Here is a 22,993-nt window from a genome sequence, read left to right as displayed (position 1 = left end):
CGCTTACCCCGCTCTGTCATTTTACTTGGCCTACCACTTCGTGGCTGAGTTGCTGTTGTTCCCCGTCGCTTCCACTTTGTTATAATACCACTGACAGTGGACTGTGGAATATTTAGGAGCAAGGAAATTTAGCCACTGGACTTGTTGCAAAGATGGCATCCTATCACAGTACCACGCTGGAATTCATTGAGCTCCTGAGAGCGACCCATTCTTTCACAAATGTATGAAGACACAGTCTGCATGTCAAGGTGCTTGATTTTATTCACCTGTGGACATGGAAGTGATTGGAACACCTGATTTCAATTATTTGGATGGGTGAGTGAATACTTTTGGTAATATAATGTAGCTGTCATCATATTTTCTCAGTTTAGCTGGTTTGGGCCAAGCATCACTTGATGAAGTCGATGTGCTTAAATATTTATCTATCATTGCTAGCTGGACCAGCACACCAAATGCATCCTGAGCAAAGTGACTAATGCGTGACGAGTGATAGATGTACGTGATGTCTCACAATCATATCTGAGTTTTTATTGGCCCAAAGCTGACTGATGTGGGAGTCATTGGTTTAGTATGGCTGTTTCGTGGCATTGTGGTCCCTATATGTATTTATTTGAATTTGAATGACATGGCATTACTTTAATTATTTATTTATTTTAAATTATTTTGCAGACCCCCAAGCAGGGGCTCGCGGACCCCCAGTTTAAGAACCATTGCCCTAGGTTGTACTTACTTGTCACCACATCCACCCCTTACTCCGCTCTAAAGGTGTGAAATTAGTTGTTTTTCAAAAGATCATTTTTCCAAGCCCCTGGTGATATACAAGGACATCCAGAGCATGGCCTGGGTTGCGTCATTCCTCCCTGTCACCTGATGATGCCCTCAGGCGTTTCACGCCTTACTTCAGCCTCAGTTTTTGGCCCAAACATGCCTTCAAGTTTTGCACAGATAAGGATACAGACAAGGTATTGTAATACCACCATTGATCACGGGGGCAGTGTTCAGTAGCATCGCCAAACGTTTAAGCCAGACCAGCAATACACATCAAAAAGAATACTTTAGAAAATGGTGGAACTTCTTGAGTAAAAATTGGGCTTGTTGTTTAGAGCCTAGAGCAGCTACAGACAGCAGAACAACTGAGCAAAGATTAGACAGGAAGTCGAAGTGTGGGCCTGTCTCAAGTCTCAGCCCTCTAGTGGATTATGTTTTTTAATGTCTTTCTCAATGTAACAGACATGCATGAATATACTGGTGGTGCTGGATTGGTTTTCATATGTAAAGGATGCATAAATGAGCCTTACGTCATTCAGGAAACCATTATGGAACCCTGCAACCTGTTACTTCTCAGTCTGAAACGTGATCCATTTCAGAGCTGCAACAGTAGTACAACATTTTCAATTTATCCTTGCTTTTTATTTGTCCTCATGTGCTCATACATTTCCCATTAGCAGTGTAGTACTTGTCTCAGATGGCTTTGTTATTAAGTCAACAGCTCTTGTTCAGCAGGTGATTAGATCAGAGAATAAAGCCTGGGCTGCGCTGTCAGTGAGCTGGATGTCATCAGGACACGCTTAAATGTCAGAGGAGGAGATTCATGTAGGATGTGCTGCACAGAGAGAGAGTCAGGGAATGTAAAAGGTCAATAATAAGCAGATATGTAAATATTTTAATTGTCTTAAACGGATGATGGGGAGAGAAATTCCCTTAATGCCTTTAATACATGCTCAAGCTGACTTGGGCTGAGTTAGTCTCAAATTTTGGGGTGCTTAGTTCAGTTTGTCAGATGATTTTGACTTCTTTATCCCCTTCTGTCTTCCCACACACCTTAAATATAAAAACACAAGATGAAACGCCTTGGCTGCATTTGCATTGAAGCTTATGTTCCTGTGTTTTCACGAACCTGAGAGCTATCGGCGTCAGTACACGAGTGCAGTCCAGCAGTCGTGTGTATGTGCTTATTTTAAGGGTGTTGACGGTTTCCATTGAAAGCTCACGGCAGCTCAAAGAGGAGCGTAAAATTGGCAAGTGAGGGGGAGTAAGCATGCTGAGGCCTTTGCCACCTCACAGCTCACTGGCTGAAGATGTCTGGATTTATTCTGGGAATGCTACATTTGAGAAAAATAAGTGGGAAGGCAAGTTCCTCTGTGCTCGACGTCTGAATACCCTCCAGTGGTGTCGGTCTCAGCGATGCAGAGAAACAAGCAGATTCGGGGGTTAGGGAGTTGTAGTGTGCTTTGTTTTTCACTTGTATGTCACTGTATGCTCAGGATGGACTGTACAGGTGGGTGGGTGAGGTTTGAAAATAGACAAGAAAAGAGTTTTGTATTTTTTTACCCGTGCAATAATGTATTTTGTTCTAAAAGTCATTGCTTGTATTTGATCATTTGCTTGTTTATGATCAGACACGCTCACACCTGAACATACAAGTGTTGTCCTTTGGGAACTACTCTGCCAGGATCAGACATTGATATGGGAGCAGCGTATTCCCTCATGGTCCTTCCTGCCTCCCAGACACCAAACACCAGGCAGTCAGCACAGAGAAGGCTCACGCAAAGTGACAGGCATGCAGACTGACACCGAGACACATGGAGGTGCGGGCAAGTTTCTGGGCAGGCAGAGGGACAAGTAGGGGAGGACAGAGGAGGGTTAGGGAGACGGAAAGAGAAGAAGGGCACCCGAGGTGTCGAACTTCAGACAGACAGATCAAACAATCAGTCCTAACTCCAAGAGGGAAAGGGATCAGGTTGTAGTTGCCATGCACTGAGAGAAATTATTTGGTTATTAGCAGGTCAAGAAGTTGTTAAATGCTTTATTTATGTTGCATGTAAAATCATATCTACACTGTAAACCCAGGCTTAATATCTAATTAAATGATTTAATTACAATGTACATAAATTATTGAAGTTTGATTGCATTACTATAAAATGCTAAGTATATTTGACTCATTTGTAGACATAGTTGAATGTGTGAATATATTTAAGTTAAATGCCCTTAAAATACAAAGTTTTAGTCATAGCCACGCCTCTTCATCTCCTTTGCATTGTGGTCTTCAGTGTTGGAGTTGTTTGACAGTGTTGATCCCATCAACTCTGCAGAGAGTCAATTGATTTAAGCCCTGCCCACTCTCGTTTCAAAATTTGAATAATTTTCCCATGATGCCCTCATGTAGAGTGTTTATATGTGTTTGAGATGTTTTGAATTGTGTTTGGATATGTTTAGATGATGCCTGTTGTACAGTAACCATTGCTTGGAGTCCTTTGTTCATGTTTCTGGTGGATTGTTGAAGATTTTTAAGTTCTTAAACTTTCCCCCATGAGTGAAATTGTTTACTGAGTAACTGACTTCCTGCCTGTGGCAACAAAGTCTAGTGTACCGGTAACAAAACAGGGACTGCATGATTGAGCACAGTGCAAGTGTCTATTGCTTACCATAAGTCTCAAAATTGCCTGAGTAATACACTTGAGCAGTTACTATGGTGTTCAAAAACACCTTCATGTTTGGAAAAGAAACACTTAAATGCTAGGATGTATCACTGTTGGAGAACTATATAAACTCAACTTACGTGTTAAATTTTACACTATGGGAGTTCAATTACCACTGACGTAGAGTTGATTTGTTATTACAGAAGAACAGATAACCAAAACAACTGGGAGCAATTGACTTTGCAAGAGATTTAAAGTTAAATCAACTTGGCATTTAGTTTGTTGTACATAAAAACTTAAGTTAAATTCACTCAAGTTTTCATTATACATTTCTTAAATTTTTAAGGCAACTGGTTTCCTCAAACTTTTTAAGTAAATTCAACTCATCAGGGCTTACAGTGTAGTCATACAATGATAATCACAGGACAAGTTAAATTAGGTCATAAAGAACAGCTCTAAACTCTACTATTTATGACATCATTTTACAGATTCACAGCCTTAATCAACCATGAACAAGGACTTTGCAATTCTAAGAACAAACTTTCTAGAAGTAGAAGAAACCTTGACCAGGGAAAACAGAAAGGACAAAGCAATAGCAGTAAGCCACCTGCACAGACAGATACTAATTCAGACAGAGTTGGGTAAATACATTGAATAACACACAGGAACAACTATGATGTACATTTATAATTTGCATCATCATTATAAAAAAACTTTATTTAAGCCTTAAAAATCACTGATCTTTTTCCTAATTTACAATTAAATTGAGAATCAAAAATGCATGATTACAACCATTCCTGGAAATAAAGAAAAAACCAATACTCAAAGCTTAAGGCAGATTTTGCTAATTCAGAGTGGAAAAACCTGGAGCATTAGACAGCCATAGCAGCTTTGGAAAGGCAAGGCGAGTTTATTTATAGAGCTCTATTCATACACAGAGCGATTCAAAGTGCCTTACAGAAATAATAACAGAACACTTGTAACATTAAAAGACAGCAGAAAGACTTTAAAAATGCAATACATTAGAAAAGAAATGAAATAGAGTAGGGAAGAGGGGACCAGGTCAGCACTGACGTAATTAAAGATGATGTACATTCAATCAGATATTTCTATATGTCAAACAAACACATGTTTATCACACCTATGTGCTTGAAAAGAGCAACCAACTTGTTATAAAAATTGTAATAATAATTTTAATTGGCAATTCATGCTATAAATTGTACAAGCTTAAAGGTTATTTTCATTTTGACATGTAAATATTTGTGAAGATGCCCCTCTGTCAGTCTTTATAACTTGGTGCAGGAAACAACAAACTTGACAAATAAAAATAAAACAGCTTTTGGTGCAACAAATCTTTTTTTTTTCTGTCATGTATGTATTTTCTTTTAACCACCCACACATAGAAATAAATCACCAAAATTAAAGCCAATTCTATCTAATCTAGGTCCCAATTTATAATTTGACCTGTGACTTGGATTGAAATGGTTCATTCACTGATGTTGACAAAAGTTGATTCATGTGTTGCATCACTCTGCATGTTTTTCATGCTTTAGCTATACATGCAGTGGTTTTCTGGAGTGGAGATTGATGAGGAGTGAGCCATCCCACATCCTTACTATCTTTGTTGAGAGTTGCTTATGCAAATCAACAGCTGTGCATGACAGGGAAACAAAACATAGCATAACTGTGGTGGGCAGCAAAACACAATAGTGTCCTTAAACATCTAAACTCTCTGAACACTGTTGGATGAGAAGGCCTGGCTCGCAATGTCTGTTCTAGGTGATCCCAAAAGTGCTGGATGGGGTTGAGGTCAGGGCTCTGTGTCAGCCAGTCAAGTTCCAAACTCATTATACCATGTACTTAAAGTCCTGGCTTTGTGCACAGTCATATTGAAAGAGAGAAGGGCCTTCCCTGAACTGTTGCCACAAAGTTGGAAGCATAGCATTGTCCAAAATTTTAGTATGATTAAGGTTGGCCTTCACTGACGATAACCCTTGAAAAGCAGCCCTATACCATTATCTCTCCTCCATCAAGCAAAGTTGTCCCTAACTTCTGGGCTAGCTCAGAAGTTAGTGACAACTTCTAACTCATCAGCAGTGAGTAAAGGTCATTCATTGCATCCCTATCTATGGCTATAGGACTCTTGTTTCAGGGATTCATGTAAATTCTTTTAAATCACAAGCTGAAGTATTTATTTGTGTCTCAACATCTTGATTATCATTTCTGATATATCTAAAACGTGAGATGAGTAGAGAAGCAGCGACTTGTTTGGTGTTTCAACCATTTTATTGGCTCCATTTCTAAAATTTGATTACCAAAAACTTCCAATAGAAGCTCATCTCTGTTGTAAGTCATTCTGTTTTCTAGCCTGGTGTTGCCACATGCTTTGATGAATAAATATCAATTAGATGTCCCTATGAATTCACTGCTGAAATAGTTTCTGGATCAAAAATAATGTGCCAGTGTGAGAAAAATGGTTAAAGATCAGCTGGAGATTCATAAATGGGCTTGGCTTCTTAGACTCCTGCAAGATGATTTTATTAAAGACTAAAAATGTAAATCTTAGTGAGAGAAAAAAGGGATGGGGACGACACTGCTGCTTGTGCTGGCTGTAAAGACAGAAATAAATGTGGAAATTATGAATAGGAATGCTTTTTTTTAATAATACGGTTAAATATTTGTTCAGTTTTAAATGGTGTTGTTTCTCTTTGTCATCTTTTTCCTTAGGCTTGTTTTCTACCTGTGTTTTTACTCCCACCCTTGCTATGAGATGTATGTTTAAGTCCAGATGAAGAAATTGTGCAATGTATTTACTTATCGATCACAATTGGCTTATGGTGTGGCAAGCAGGCGTAGGAAAAATCTCGCCCCTTCAGCCAGACGAGCATTGAGTGTTTACGCCAGCGGGAGGTCAAAGGTGCTTTTATTGAATTGTTTTAAAGGTTTACTTTTCTGCTTCTTGTGAACAGCAGACGGCTCTACATCCCACATGCTCTACAGCTTGTTGAGTTGCTCTACACTCTTTTTTTTTTTTTTTTTTTTGCTGTTGTTCTTGTGGGTATCCAGAAGGGAGTTCTCACAAAAGTGATGATGAGGCCATGAAGACAGAAACCTGAATGCTTTAGTCGCCCTGTGTTAAAATTAGTCGCTTCATTTTTTCTCCAGTGACACATAACAGCACGCATTTTGATCTGAAATCATATTTTTAAGTTGTTAAGTTTGATTTGACTAATTTCAGGAGCAGGTAGTCTGAAAAATAAAGGATTATTCTGTCTCCCTTTGCTATGGCATCGTTACACACAGATTGTTTGTGCTACGCTAAGACAAATGTGCTTGCCTTGTTTGAAAAAAAACATCCATCGATTTTAGTGATTGGCCACTTCACACCCACAGACCCCATCTGTTTGAACCCGTGCAATCAGTGCCTGTGAGGGAAGGCTTTTTCTATTTCTGAACTGCGGCCATTTTCCCATTGATTGCTCATGTTTGATAACGAGAGAAAAGCAGCATTTACAGTTCACTCTGGGGATGTGTTGTTTTTTTCTTCCCACACATTACGTCATGGCCGGCCCAGACCTCACCGGGTTTTTGACATCTGTGGCAGCAGCAGATGTTGCTGTCCTCCGACTGTCTTTGTAACAGCTGAGTGCTGCTGCAGAAAGGTCACCACAGAGATGGATGGCAGACTAATGATACTTAATACACAGACCATGGAATAATGTTGGCAAGATGTTGGCTGTTAACCTCCTGGTTTGTGGTTCATTTTATAATTTATTAGACCAACACATTTATGATACAATGCAGTATGATATAATAGAATATGATCCCTCAGGATATAATGTGACACCGTAATATATAACATGATAACATACAATACCATACGATTTGATACAGTGTTATTAACCACGATATTACAGAGGAATGCACCCATACCACATTTTTCCAGACCAAGTATGAGTAGTAGTACTTTTATTTGGGTATTCATCAATACCCAATACAATATGAGTACTTTAGAATACCATAGCTGTTCTAAAAATTATTTTGAAAATAGTTTTATTCTCATCATGTGTTCTTCATCCCTCTTCTTGACAATTTATCAGTGCCTAATTTTCATTCTCCTCTACTTTTGTCATCCTCATTCATGACGAAATATTACAAACCACAGACATTGCTTGAACTTTGACTACATATTCATATAATAAGAGGCTGACATCGTGCTTTACAATGGTATTGAGTGCAGTATCTACAATGTTTTATGATTAAGAGTATAAATACTTTGGCATGTTATCTGCACTGATGCATGATATTAGTATCGGTGCATCCCTAATAAGATATGACATGATACACTGCGATACGGTGCAATTTGACATGATTAGATACCATACTTTACCATAATATATGATTTGGGACAGTGAGCATCAACACAATACCATACAAGACTAACTGATATGATATGATACAATTTGTTACAATGCAGTTTACCATTATGGGATCCCATACCATACCATTCCATCCCATATGATTTGGGACAGTGGGATTCACCACGATACAATATGATACCATACGATACATTACAGTTAAGTGCAATTCACCATGAAAAGATACCATACCAGACCATACCATCCCATATCATGCAATACCATACAATTTGGATCAGTGGAAATCACCACAATTCGATTAGATTTGGTACTGTGCAGTTTAGTATTGTAAGATCCTATTCCATACTATACCATGCCATGCTATGCCATATGATTTGGGGCAGTGGCATTCACCACAATACGATACAATACAACACCATACTATATGATACGATATGATACAGTACGATACGATACAGTACAATTCACCAAGATACCATACCGTACCATATCATACCGCACCATGCCATGCCATGCCATGCTATGCCATACGGTTTTGAGGAGTGGGAATTACTACAATAATGATATGATACCATGCAATGTAATACGATTTGGTACTGTGCAGTTTACCAATGTAAGATCCCATTCCATACCATGCCATATGATTTGGGGCAGTGGGACTCACCACTTTACAATACTATACGATGCGATACAATAAGACCATACCATACCATACCAACATATAATAAACTGCAATATGGTAAGACTGGTATGATGTAGTCTGATACCAGAGGATATATTACAGTATGTTAGATATGATGGTATGAAAGATACAGTGTATTGGATACTATACAATAGCATAGCATACCAATCCATTGATGTCCTCTATCCAAACTCTATAGTACAATAGAATATACAAGGATTCCAAACAGTTTAAATCAGTGCGATAAGATACAGTGGAGTACAATAAGAAATAACACTACACTTTATGACATGTCACAGTGCGGTTCAACAGGATACTACCTTGTGGTACAATTCAATAGGATATCACATGACATAATGCACTACCATACATTATACTGTGGGATATTTTCTAAAATATATGATGCAATGTATTACAATAGGATATAAAACAATTCTTTACAATGTGAAGCAATGCTATATGATATGATACAATCAAAGACTAGAAAATATTGGATGAACCCCTGAGTGATGTCACTCATTTGTTTACTGAAGGGAGCTTTTGAGTCCAATCTGTGGCAGGAGACTTATAGAAAACTAACTTTAGAGCAGTGGTACTCAACCTTATCTTACCAAAGAGCCACATTGTCTAAAAAATGCTTCAGCAAGAGCCACAATACAAACCGAGAATGTAAGGTAGATAATAGATCAGTTAATCTGTAGTTAAAATTATACTATACTATGAATTAGTGAATAATTATGAGGTTAATGGGATATAAATGTCGGTATAGTATCAGAATAAATGATCTGTCAGTGATAATGAGTGTATATTTATTTTATTTATCACTGACATCAGGCTAAAACCTTGTATCTTAATTTTTCAAGATTTTAATTTGTTTTTATAAATCAGTGCTATTGGTCACCCTTTACATCTGCCAGTGGTTTTAACTAATTTTAAAGCAATAGCCTAACATATGTCAAAGGATACATTTTTTTTGTTCCCTGAAAAGTGGTTATTTTGGAGAAACCAGTCTTTGGCCCAACACCAGTGTTATGAAAGTTCCACCTGGCCTAAAGAATTTTTAAGACATTAGCATGTGCTGAGTTTGAGCTATGAGATGCTTTTCAAAGAAAATGATGAATTATGTTTGGCTATTTGGGTATTTATATCTCAAACTGGGGCATTTACTGGAGTTCTGTTGCTTTATTAACATAAAAGAGATATAATTTTTTCCACTTATTTTTCATTCATTAGTTAAAGGGGGAGGGGCCTCATATTGGTCTTTGCCCTGGGCCTCCAAATGACTAAAACCAGCCCTGCCTCACACCTGCAGCTCTCCAGACACATCGTTTCACCCTGCCTCATTTTGGAGCTTTGGTTTTATATTTCTGCTCTTTTGATATTATTTATGATCATGAGTGCATTAAAGATCAAATAAAACACCCACGTTAGAACAACTTTCACAAGATATTATGTTATCTCCACGGGGGATCCGTGATCCGTGTGTGTTATGCTCATTGATGACGTGCACAGGCACAGTTGTCCTAAGATATGAGTGTGAGAGAGCATCGGCAGGAAGCGGCTGGAGAAAAGGTTAAAACAAGGAAATGGGAAGCTTCCATTTGAACACAAGAAGCACAGCTCAATGAATGAGCTTACTGAAGAGACGTGGGCTTCCTCTGCGCTCTTCTCTTACACACGCTCCTCCATCAAGCACATCCAACGGTAAAAATATACCGATTTAAAATAATGAACGCTTAAATTTGGAAGTTAAAGCCTGTCTTCTTTGTGTGGGTAACAGATTTATTGATGTGACCTACCGTGAATCTTTATTGATGACGGTGTTTACCTTCAAAAGCTTTTTAGTTAAGGATTTTTTTTTTCCAAGTAAGCCTTAAAAGAGCCACAGCTGGTCACTAAAGAGCCCCATGTGGCTCGAGAGCTATGGGTTGAGTATCACAGCTTTAGATCAATCAAGAAAAAGAACAAGAGGTGGAGCTGAAGCAGATCCTAAGTCTTCTTAAGCTGATAGTCATATCAGCCAAAATTGTTTTTGAACCAGGCTGTTACCATTTCTGATGTACAAATCAGCATTTTAGTGCAGGGTGTGATATGACATTCATTGTTTTTACAGCCAGCCGCAGTTTTTTGCACTATTGCACTGGCTCCAGAACAATGGAATCTGCTGTTTCGTTACAATCAGTGGGATACCATACCATATCATACCACACCACACCATATCATACCATACCATACCGTACTGATACAGTGCTATACCATACAATGCATGGATATGGAAATGATACAACTCCATACGATATAGTACAATATATGATATGATTTGATGTGATATGATGCAATATAATACCATATTATATCAAACAATTAGATACAATTATTATTCTGTAGAGAATTTAATCTGTGACTGTCATGGTGCTTACATTTGGCTGTACTATAGTATGCTACAGTTAGTGTAGATGTATTTTTTGTAAAGGTGGAGACAGAGCCACGTTTGAGGAAAATCTACCTCCATTAGAGATCATTATCTTCATCTTAGAGAAACTGATACCAAGTTAAGTGACAGATATGAGCTGGTACAAACATATGTGGGCTATGAATGAACAGCACTCCAGTTTTTAGTGTCTCTGCTGTCAGATTATTCCGGATTGAGTCAATTTAACAAATACAGCACAGTGTGGGCTATATTTGGTTGAGATCACTGAGGCAATTACCTCGCTTGAGGTCTTTTTACCTGAGCGAAAATGTTTCATTTTAGTCAGCGGGAGTTAACTTTTAAAATGAAAGTAAAACGAAACCTGTGGAGCACGAACCCCGCCGCCGCTCAGTGTCATGTCCAGATTTGAACAATAGCATTCAAATGAACACCGTGCAGCTGATTCGAGGCTACAGGAATGGTTTATGTGGGCCTGAAAAGTAATTAGGGCTGCTATTGTTTTTGGTTTCAAACAAACTTCTCTGAACTAATGGGCCATTAAAACCTCAGCTGCCTTTGTTTGAAAATCTCATAGTTTCACTGCTGTGTGAGAGCTGGTGCACAAAAGTTAAGTCTGATTATGTTACATTTAATGATATCATTACAAATGAGACAGAACTGGACGCTTTTTAATGTCTGCAGAGGCAATACAAGTATTCAAATGACACTTAAATGGAGAAAATGGGGATGTTTCTCTGACCACTGGTTAGGTTGTGATTGTATGCATTGTGTTTAAAATGTGTGATTTTTTTTTAGACCCTCTGCTGTGAAGCACTGATCAAAAAGTGAACCAAAATCAGTCGTATGAGATTTTTTTTTTTTTTTTTAATTTTAACAGCCTCACTGTTTGGTGTGATTTCGGGGGTGTATTGTGAGTGTCGGTTAACGTGCCACTGTGTGTGGAGGTGTGTGACTGTACTTGAATACATATTGGTTCGGTGTGAGAGTGTGTGTGGGTGCATAAATGTTTGCCGAGATCCTCCTGCCTCGCTCCAGGCAGAGCTGGCTAATGGAAGAAGAATCCGTGCTGCAGAATCGAGCTGCACTTTTACAGGACGCCAGCCGTGCTGCAGCTCCAGGGACCCGAGTGGCTCTCCGTCTCCTGACCGGCAGGCCCCCTGAGCTGCTGCCGAGCCCTGCGGCTGCATGCATGTGTGCAGCTCCTGCTCAGTTCAAGCACAAACACATAACCACAGCCACAGAGAGAGGGACGAGGGACAGAAAGCAGCGTAATCATCGGTGATGGTGTGGGAGAGTGATGCGTGTGGTGGCTAAATAATAAATGTGGCATATCGGGTTTTGTGTGAAGCCAGGACTGAAGCTCGTTCCTGTGGTGGAGCTGAGAGGAGATGGGAAAGACGCAGAGATTTCACAAATGCTAGTTATCCAAGGATAAACAGACATGGAGGTTTAGATATTAAATCTAGCCGTTTTTTACACTAATCATTCTACCTGTTGAGAAGCAAATCATTGGATAAAACATCTTGAAAAATGTCATGACTGATTTGTCTCTGCTGACATTTTGATTGAAAAAAATGAAAGATTTATTTATTTGGAAATTTAGACACCACCACAAAAAGGAACGTAATGGTCCTGGAAGACCTTTTCTGAAACAAAATATTTGTAATATTTTCATGAAAATAGATCTGATAAATGAATAAAGTGATTGTTCAACCTGCTGAGACCTGAGCTTTTGTTTGGAATGCATTTTTATTTGCTCCCACTTATTTAGGATCAGTAGGGAAAAGTTAAAGCCTAAGCCTTGTCTTTGAACAGGAAGTAGGGCTGGGCAATTAATCGCAAATTAGATTGAATCGAAATATGGCCTTGTGCAATTTTTTAAATCGCAGAAGTTGCAATATTTCTTTAACTTGAAATGTGTCAAAATACCAGTTTAATAAATCAATTTGTGCAGCTGCAGAGGTTTTGCTCACATGATGCAAACATTCGAGTGTCCATTTTTTTTTTATCATGGTTTACAAAATCCTGTTTTATGTATGTTTTTCTTAATCAAAATGAGTGACATGAAAATGATAATGCCCTTAAACAAAGCAAATGACATCACATTTGCAATACGAGCAAAAATAGCTCATTCTATCTAAGACTGATGAAGCCTAGCGTTTCTTCACAAAAGTCATATCCCAGCTGCAATCAGATGGTAGCCAGCCGCACATCCCCCACCCCAGCTACTTCCTTTATAGCTTAAAGCTTGTTGCATCCCCATATTCAGTTTCATGCTACTGTGGATTGATTGCTTCGGAAATAATTTCATTGTTTTAAATAAACATGGTGGAATTATTTATTTCTTGAATTAGGCGAAAAATACGTAGGATTAACCCAAGAATAATCGCATATTAAATCGCAATATCTGGGGGAAAAAATCCCAATTAGATTATTTTTGCAAATCATTCAGCCCTAACAGGAAGTAGTTTTTACCAATAAAATGATGTCTGCATTTGAGGAAAGCAGGTGTATGTTATCAAACAACAGAAAAAAATAACGATTTTTCATTTTTTATAAATTTGTATACACTTGGAGTGTGTTTTGACCAGTTGGTAGGGGCCGTTCAGTCAGTAAGAAATGGTGTCAGATGTAGGATGTAGTCCTTTTTCTGATGATGGACCACAAGAACTTGTTAAGGTTAGGTATGAACTAAATTTCCATTAAAAGTTCTGGAAATCCTAGAAAATTCCTTAAAAATAATAGGGGATTCAGGGGAGCAGGTGGCCTTGTGGTTAAAGGCGCTCCCCATGTACGCGGGCGGCCTGGGTTGGAATCCAGCCTGAGGCCCTTTACCGTATGTCTCTCCCCCACTCTTGACCCTGTTTCCGACTCTATCCACTGTCCTCCTCTATCTAATAAAGGCACAAAAATGCCCAAAAATAAATCTTAAAAAAAAAAAATAATAATAATAGGGGATTCACAAAAGATAAAAAAAATCACCCCACACTTAAAAAAATCCAAATCCTCCTAAAAAGACTCCAAAATGTCCCCAAATATTCCATGAATGTGTCAGTAGCCTTTTCTAAAAAGCCTGAAGATTTTCATAAAATTTTCACCTAAAACTCCTTGAAAATTCCACAGATTTCTTAAGCAAATCCAAATAAATTCATCCAGACTTATGAAAAAAATCCTAGACTCTATCGTAGACTCTAGATGATCTACCAGATGATGTGGACAATTCCGTCAATTCTCAACTGTACAGCAGATATAATTTCCTAGTTATGTGCCATAACTTTACATTACCTTTGTGTTACATTTACTTCTCAGGTTTCTCTATAAAACAGATTAAAGATATAGACACAACCCTCCATACTGCACTTACAAACTTCATGTTAAAATTTCTGAGCAGTTTATCTGAGATTAAAAATGTATACACTGGCGATGGTTCAGATCGCCATATACAATCCAGGCACTGTTTGGTGAATTTCTCCCTCAACACTCTTTCCTCATGAAGGTAGCAAACTACCAAAAACATTTTTAGAAACCAAGTGACTAAGTGGCACAGGGTGTTAAACTTGTGTTTCAAAACACTGAAGAAATTGTTCAACATTTTTTTGACATAGCACGTGTGAACAATAAAGATTCTGTTTCTTGTTGTGATTCAGTCACGTCAGTGTGTTTGTATTTGTCTTTTTAATAGGGTTTTATGGATGTATACAGAAGAGTATTGCTTTTTCTGAGAATTTTTTCCGTTTTTCTGGTAAAGTGACATCACTGTCTCGTAGTGCAAAAATAGCGAGGTCACTAATTTAGAAAAAAACGGAGGAAATGTTTAACTCAGAAAAAGTAAAATAAATGTATTATTATATCTCTATTTCAAAAAAGAGATTTTTTTTCTTCATGTGAACACAAACCATTAAAGTAGATACACTACATGGACGAAAGTATTCAGCCACTTGACCACTGATGACATTGCATTCAAGTAGACTTTATAACAGCCTCCACCCTTCTTAGAAGGCTTGCCACAAGCTTTTTTAGTGTTTCTGTGGGGATTTGTGCCTATTCATTCTGTAGCGCATTTATGAGGTAGGCACTGATGTTGGACGAGAAGGCCTGACTCTGTGTGGGCCAGTAAGTTCTTCCACACCGAACTCATCAAACCATGTCTTTATAGTTCTTGCTTTGGACAGGCATGTTAGAATAGGAAAGGCTCTTCCCCAAACTGTTGCCACAAAGTTGGAAGCATAGCATTTGCCAAAATGTCTTAATGAGCTAAAGCATTAAGATTGGAAGTGTCAGTGTGCTTTACATCACTCCATCCAACACTTGGCATTGGGTTTGGTGATGTGAGACTTACATGCAGCTGCTTGGTCATGAAAACCTATATCATGAAGCTCCTGCCAAACAGTTTTTGTGCTTACTGAATGTCAGTGGAAGTTCAGAACTCCCCAGCTTTGGAATCAGCAGAGCGTTGGCAACCTGTGCACACAATACATGGTCTTCCACTCTGTGGCTGAGTTGCTGTTGTTTCTAAACGCTTCCGCTTTCTATCACTTACAGTTGACTGTGGAATATCCAGCAGGGATGAAATTTCACAAACCGTCTTATTGCAAAGGTGGCACCCATCACATTTGAAGTCACTTTGCTCTTCACAATGACCCATTTTGTATCACAAATGTTTGTAAATGTAGACTGCATGGCTAGGTGCTTGATTTTATAAACCTGTGGCAACAAGTCTGATTGAAACAGCTGAATTCAATAATTAACAGGTGTGGCCAAATACTTTTGTCCATGTATTGTAAACTGTGTGACTGAAATAAAGACAAATTGAATGAATCGTAACATGTTTGAATTTAATATAATGCAACATTTTTTTTGCTCCTTAAACAAGACGAGCAAAGAAATTACAGACTTTGATGTATTTGCAAATACTGATGCCGAAATGTTTCATTAACAACACCTACCTCTTCTTCTCTCCCCCATCCCCTCCTGTCTCTTCCTTCTTTGTCCTCTGTTTTTCCAAGAAGGTGATGCTTCCTACAGGAGCAGCGTTTCGGTGGTTCCAGTAGGACTCCTCCTCCTCCTCCACCCCCTACCCAAAGCTCTGCCATCAAGTGCAATGCCAACTCCTGGATTGTCTCCGGAACAGAAACTGGCTAATAAACAAACAAACAGGCAACAAAATAATATAATAGAAAAAAGAAACAACAATGACAAAAAAGAAAAAACAAACAATCGGGTAATGGATGCACCTACTTATTCCTTGAACCAAAAATGAAGCGCAAAGAAAAGCATCTATGGCAATTTTCATTCCCTTTTCTATGTTTCCATTTTGGTACCTTTTGTCCTTTTTCCAGCAGGTTTTTTTCTGTCGCTTCAACATGGAACTGTTCATTGCCAGAAACAGAAATGACGGACTGAGTGTGGACAATCAACTAATTTCTGTGTTTGGTGTTAATGTTGTTCATGTGTGGAAAGATACAGTACTTGTGTAGAGAATGTAAATTTACAGCTATATTTCAAAACTAGTGGCTAATGGCAAACATTATTGTAATTCTTCACCATTTTGTTACTTAAACCCTTGACGATTTTATGATTCATTTCAAGTTTCCTGACAGATCTTTGAAAGACAATGTTTCAAATTGTGTCACTGTGGATTTCAGATTGAAAAAACCTGACAAGTCATAATTCACCTTAATCACACACCAGCCTTTTTTCTCTGCTATCTTGCTCATGGTGGGAAGCTAAAATGCTGATAGGCCAAATTGCTCTTTTAAGGTTTTTAGTCATACAAATAAGGGTATCTGACAAATCATCATTTCACTGCTGTAAGTCTGTTTGGCTACAAAGGAGACTGTGAAAACCTGGAGTGAAATCTGGTCAAAGATTTCAAGTTACACATCAAATATGAAAGCCTGTCAGATAATGCACAACAGGCTAACATTAGCATTCAGCAACTTGCTTGCTTGCTAATACAAGTCTTTCTTTTCATTTAAGGCCTTTTGTCCCTCCAGATTTTCATTATCAACCATCTTTTCAGCTTTTCATCCATCAAGAAGTGGTACAATTATAGCAGTAGTCACACTTCCTACATAAATATTCCTAAGAGCTTGTCAAACAGCAGCTAGCATTTTGGCTTCTCAGCCTCAGAAGCCAGTAGCTACTGCCAGACAACAACCAGCATTAAGCACATTTTTGGCTGGCATTGCTGGATGATAGCTAGAGAAAATATAATACAGTCAGTATGTTAACATGTACAGTAAAGTCAAGCTTCAGTGAAAACTAATTGGCTTTATGATTTACTTTTGACTACAAAATGACTTCTACCATGCTTTGTATTCAGGCTGTTCAACTTCCCCGCAAAGCCTGACATGGAAACTATGGAGTATATGCAGAACACCTCGCTCAGTCTGGCCTAATTCTAAAGTAAACATCCTAAAGCATCTACTTATTTACAGTTATGTGCATAACTTTCAGGCTTATAGGGTGATAAGGATTCATCATGGGGCTTGATGTGCCACAACCTGTGGCTAGGGAGGATGGTGGCCAGAGTCTAGCTCGCCGGCATCTCTTTCATCCAGGTCTTTTTTACCCCTGGTAATACGTCAGGAGACTGCTGAGCTTTTCCTGAGACACCCACAGTACAACCAGGAGCTTGTGGCAACCCTGGATGGTATTCTAGGTCGTGCTTTCTTGCCGTATCCACCTCTAACTCTACTGTAAACGTGTGGACTTTATTAATTTTTCAACAGATTTTATTCCCATGCCCCTGGTAATGTGCAAGGACATCCAGAGTATGACCTGGGTTTTGTCAGTCCTCCTACCCACCTGATGTTGCCCTCAGGCAGGTTTACCTACCATTACAGCCTTACCTCAGCCCCAGTGTTTGGCCCAAACATGCCTTTAAGTTCTTCCCAGCACTGTCCATGTTCCAGTTTGACTTCAACACATTAAACCTCGGAAGAGTTCAGCCAGACTAGCACATTTACATGCACTTAAAGGGTCCAGTTTTAGTTGGACTAACACCATATTTCATCCTTTTCTGTCTGCATGTAAACATACTGAGTGTAACAGACAGTTGTAAAACTATCTTACATATAAAAACAGCTTCTCTGCTTGAGAAAACCTGCCATCAGACAACTGGGAACATTAGCATTAAGCCTCTTCTTAGCTTTATTAATGCAAGCTTGATAACAGATGGCAGTTAGTGTTAAAGTTTGGTCTGTAAGCAGTCCTGGCATCCCCTTTGTAAATTCCTAAATGATGGTATGAGTAAACCTATTACCTACTTTCACACAATAGATAATATCAGCGTTATGTGCAATTTAAGCTAATTAACCTTTGGGCAGAAAGCTTCTTTTATGTTGTTAAATAAACAAGAAGTGGTGAAAAATGACAGTTGTCAGTTTCCCCTTTTATATGACTAACGTCCTGTAATACAATAACATTTACCTGGCATTTGAACCACAACATTAGCAAATAACCACTTGTTAGCTAACAGAGCTGCAAGCTAGGAGGTGGATGATGGCTGATATTACTCTACACTATATAGTATAGTTACCTGATATAATTGGAAAGGTGTAAATTCTTAAATGTTAGCTGCTTCTCTGATTGAGAAAATCTATACTATTACCTACTTCTATAGTGTGTCTCAAATCACATACTTCTGTTAGTATACTGTGTTACAGTATACTAACATGCAGTACAGAGCACTTAATCACACCAGGTTAGTATTGTCTCATTGTGCACAGCCGTTTTGCACTAACAGGAAGTGACAATGGTTAACCACCACTGTTTTCTTCTTTTACTTCTTTAGGGCAGTTATAATTGACTTCTGACAGTTATTTCGACTCACAATTGAATGAATGTCCCTTCTATTTTATGTTTAAAATATTTTCTTCAATAAAAAACTTATATAGCCTTATATAGCCTTATTCTTGGATGAAATGTGCTGCCGTTGCTAATAACAAGTGAATTAGCTAGCGGATGCTAACGTTAGCTAGCGCGCTAGCATGCTAGCAGTACAGCGTCATCAATATGGCGTTCATGTAGGGTGCAAAGTGTCTGTCATTTCACTCTCAATTCTTGGACATTTTTGAGTTTGCCAGTAGCAAACTACATCTGAGTACTTCTCAGTTTGACTGCACTTATGTACTCAATTTAGTAGTTAGTACAGAAGCATGGGATTTGAGACACACTGTCAAACAACAGCTAATGTTAGCTTTTTGCCACACTCAGGCTAATGTTACCCTTGGTCAGGCGCTGACAAAAGGTACTACTATAGTTTTGTAGAACGTTTTTTTGAGTGATTTTATAGGACATGAAGCTTATAAATTTATGTTGTAAAGCATATGCTCAGAGTTTAATTTTTAGCATATTAAATGGTAGTTAAGAAGTGGCTGGATGCTAACGCTAGCTGGCAGCTAACACCTCAAATTTGTTGTTCTCTTTAAAATACAGCTGATTGTCCATACAGCTTTTCATTAATTTGCAAGCAAAAAACAGTTGAAAAAGTCGGATTCCCTAAAATTATAAGCACTGCAGCTAACTATTACCACACCAGCATCAGTACTGTAATAAGTCTGGGTGTGATGTCGGAGAAAAATGTGCCGTGTGAATATGGTGAATTGAGATCTCCTTAACGCCTCATTGGGTGTAAGATACAGTACGCCAGAGCCGTCACTACTGTAATCTTCTTAATCAGCTCTTCTCTGCATTTCCAAACGTTTTTGTTGGTGAGGCTGGCAGCCATGTTACTGTGGCCCTACTGAGCATGTGCCAAAACTGCTCAGGGCTACAGCAATAAGAGACAGCACTTGCTCTGAGTCTACCCTACTGAACGCACTGAGACAAGATTATGTTTTTTTATTTGTTTATTTGTCAAATTTTCATGATTTTTGTTATGTTGCTGGGTAGCTACAGCTTTTAAAAATAACCGATCTTTGTATTTGTTTAGAAAATTGGACTGGTTTTGTGAATAAAAAGGAATGCATGTATTCGTGTCAAAATTTACAATTCTGATGTTTGTCTACTCGTCTATTTGCATGTTTGTTTTTATAAAAACGGCTGCTTTGACGAACTAAACATTACGTATAAACTTTCCATTGAAAAAAATCTGTTTTTTTTTCTTTTATAATTGGAGATGGTGTAGGAAAACTCTTAAAATATTCAGACGTGAGCAGAAGTCATTAAAAGTGAATTAGGTGGTGGTATGGATCCTCATGATGTCCTTGGATTTACTGAGATATTTCTCTCACTGCATTAATATATCCCCAGGAATAGCTGATGGAGTCTTTCTTTACTAACCAGTAACCAAAAACACTTGAACCCCCTAAAGCCTGTTGTATCACATTTGATACATACTTTTATGATACCTCTATCTAATCAATATGATCATAAATTACTAAAAAAAAAAACAACTTCTGAATAAAATCTGAAAATGATAAAAAAAAAAATACCCTCAAGTGGATGAACAGTAACCAAAAACACCTAATGTATCAAAAGAGATACAAAAAATATATTTGATAGAAATATGGATATCTTGGATTTCAGTAGAAAGTGAAATAAACATTTAAGTTACAAAAAATTATAAAATTTTCCAGCTATAATTTTTGTTTTCAGGCTTTAAGGGGTTAAATTTATCTTGATATGAATCATTTTGGTTGCATTGTTTCTTCAAAATACATGAAACTTCCTGAAAATCCACCTTAATGATTTCTTTTATCGGTGGTATGTTCTTTCCCCCAGTATATTTGTGGTATTCACAAAATTGTTCATTAAATTTAGTTCAATAGCAATTTAGGTTGTCCTAAAAGGGCCTGGTGTCACTTAATGAGAATAACAAAAAGTGAAAGACTTGTTAGCACACAAAATAACACCAGTGGTGAAGTTTGTCAGGAAATCAATAGCATATATCCTTAAAGAGGATGAGGAATAACCTAATTATCCCAACGTCTTGTTGTCAACATCTACAAGAAATGTATAGCATAAATGCTGTTGCCAAATGAACAAACTACTCTCAGACTAACAAGAAAAGGTTTTAAGAAAGAAGATACTGGTACATGAGAGATGTAAGGCATTAAGGAACTTCAGTTTATTATTTCATTATCTCTATCACATTACATATTATGTTATCAAATATTACTGTTATTTAGGTTAGACTGTGACATTAGGAGTCACTTATGTCTTTACATAACATAGATTGTGCGACTGTTATTAGTTTGACTTTTCACACGCACCTTAAGTCCTTGTATTTGCTCAGAGCCCATTCTGATCTGCAGCACGTTGCAGTGTTTCTCCAGGGTCAGCTGAGCCGATACGGCATGCTTCACAGATGATGATGCATCTGAAATGTGTTCAGGCTGGCTAGGTAGTGACTCAAGAGGCAATCATGCAATTGCTTAAAATACTGGATCCCCGGGGAGTGCAACTAAGCGCTGCCACAACACTGGTGTCTTGTTAATTCAGAAAGACAGAGGAGATTTTTTTGTTTCCTGAAGATCTCACTCATAATACCGTAATCCTGTTAAAGCTCCTATGAGGAATTTTTAGGTGCATATGACGAAGACTGAAAAAATATTGACGACTCTATGTGCCCTTCAAAAGCAAACGAGATCATCGGCATGACGAATGATTATTTCAATAATGTTATTTTTGATGTCAGAAACTGCTGCTTCAGGGTAGCTGTCAGCCAAAAACGGCAAAAGCACTGTTTCTGACATTTTTCATGGCAAAAGTGGTTGAAAATCTTTTATTTCTGTGTGCATTATTATCATATTGCAGCGTATCACCAACTGTGAATCTTCATGTACCAGTTCAGTCGCCATACTTTTGTCTTCCTGGGAGCTGCCCGGCCTCCATGCCTCGTAGATTCCTCTGGATCGTTGATGTGGACAAGTGGCTGCTTTGGCCCAAACCCCAACTACCACAATTTATCAGCCTTGCATTTATTATTATCATTTTAAAGGTGAACGCGAATTTAGGAACTGCTCAATTTAAATTGCTACTATCACTTTAATATGTATTTATATTTCTTCATTGCTATTATTTTTGCTAATGGTAGTATAACAATGATCAGCTTACATGGCTGTTCCTGCAAATACTAAACACGCTGTTCCTGTTATAATAGACATGGATTGACATAATTCTTACTACTTAATAATCAATAGAATAGTTAAATAAACACTAAGTGCAGCTCTGCTTTAACGGCTATAATTATTGGTAATATCTCTATTTTGTTATCACCCTAGTTGCTAATGCTAACATTAGTGTTCTGTTTTCTGTCGTTTATGGTTGTAATACCTGATTCTTCACATATTACTATCATCACTACTGATATATTAGCCGTCCTTCAAAACGAAAAATAAATCTATGGCTGTGACAGCCATATGTTTATCTTACTTGTTGTTTCTCTTTTCTCTCTTTCTGTTTATCCCTTGTCTCTCTTCCTGCCTTTCCCCTACCCTTCTACCCATTTTCACTCCCAGCACAGCTTCAGCAGATGCCTGTCAACATAAGTCTGATTCTGCTCGAGTCAAAGAAAAGGTTTTCTACACTGCTGTACCGATGTTAAATGTTGCTAGTGCTGAGCAGTGGTTGCATGCGTGCAGCCACAGTTCAAGTCTGGCCTGTGGATCCTTTCCTGTATGTCTCTCCCCCACTCTCTCATCCTTGGTTCTGATTCTATCCACTGTCCTTCTCTATAAATAAAGGCATAAAATGCCAAAAATATATATTTAAAAGAGTAAAAACTCATCCTGCCCTCTTTGTAAAGTGTCTTGGTCTATCTTTAGTTATGCATTGCACTGTACAAATGAAGATATATTCATTGAAATATTGACAGCAGCCATATGACATCACTACCCAAACTGCATTGCACAACAATGGCAGCCCACATGGGACCCTAGTTTTTGTGTTCTCAAAGGGTACAAGACACTAATGTAAAACCAATAAAGTTATCATATCCTAATATGAAGATCCTTTACAATAAAGTCATAGATGAATTCAGGTGGGACAGTTAAATGGCTTTATTTTCTTAAGCGATAAATAAACAGAGCCCTAACCGAGATACCAAATAATAAAAACTGCGTAACCTCAT

General features: G+C 38.1%; 1 protein-coding gene across 2 annotated transcripts in view; it reads left to right on the top strand.

Annotated features, from left to right (window-relative positions):
• cxxc5a (CXXC finger protein 5a) overlaps nt 1-19,892 on the top strand; it is a 46,557-nt gene extending 26,665 nt beyond the window's left edge. Inside the window, exon 3 of one of the 2 annotated variants that reach the window (XM_041802128.1) lies at nt 15,924-19,892. In XM_041802128.1, the coding sequence (XP_041658062.1) occupies nt 15,924-15,965 (42 nt within the window). In that variant the 3' untranslated portion in view covers nt 15,966-19,892. Of the gene's footprint in view, nt 1-15,920 lie in introns of both variants that reach the window. The other variant, XM_041802126.1, reaches the window with a different exon arrangement.
• Nucleotides 19,893-22,993: the final 3,101 nt, after the last annotated feature.

The sequence above is a fragment of the Cheilinus undulatus genome, linkage group 12, assembly GCF_018320785.1.
Source record: "Cheilinus undulatus linkage group 12, ASM1832078v1, whole genome shotgun sequence".
NCBI classification, from domain to species: Eukaryota; Metazoa; Chordata; class Actinopteri; order Labriformes; family Labridae; genus Cheilinus; species Cheilinus undulatus.
This window is presented reverse-complemented; position numbering and strand designations above follow the sequence as displayed.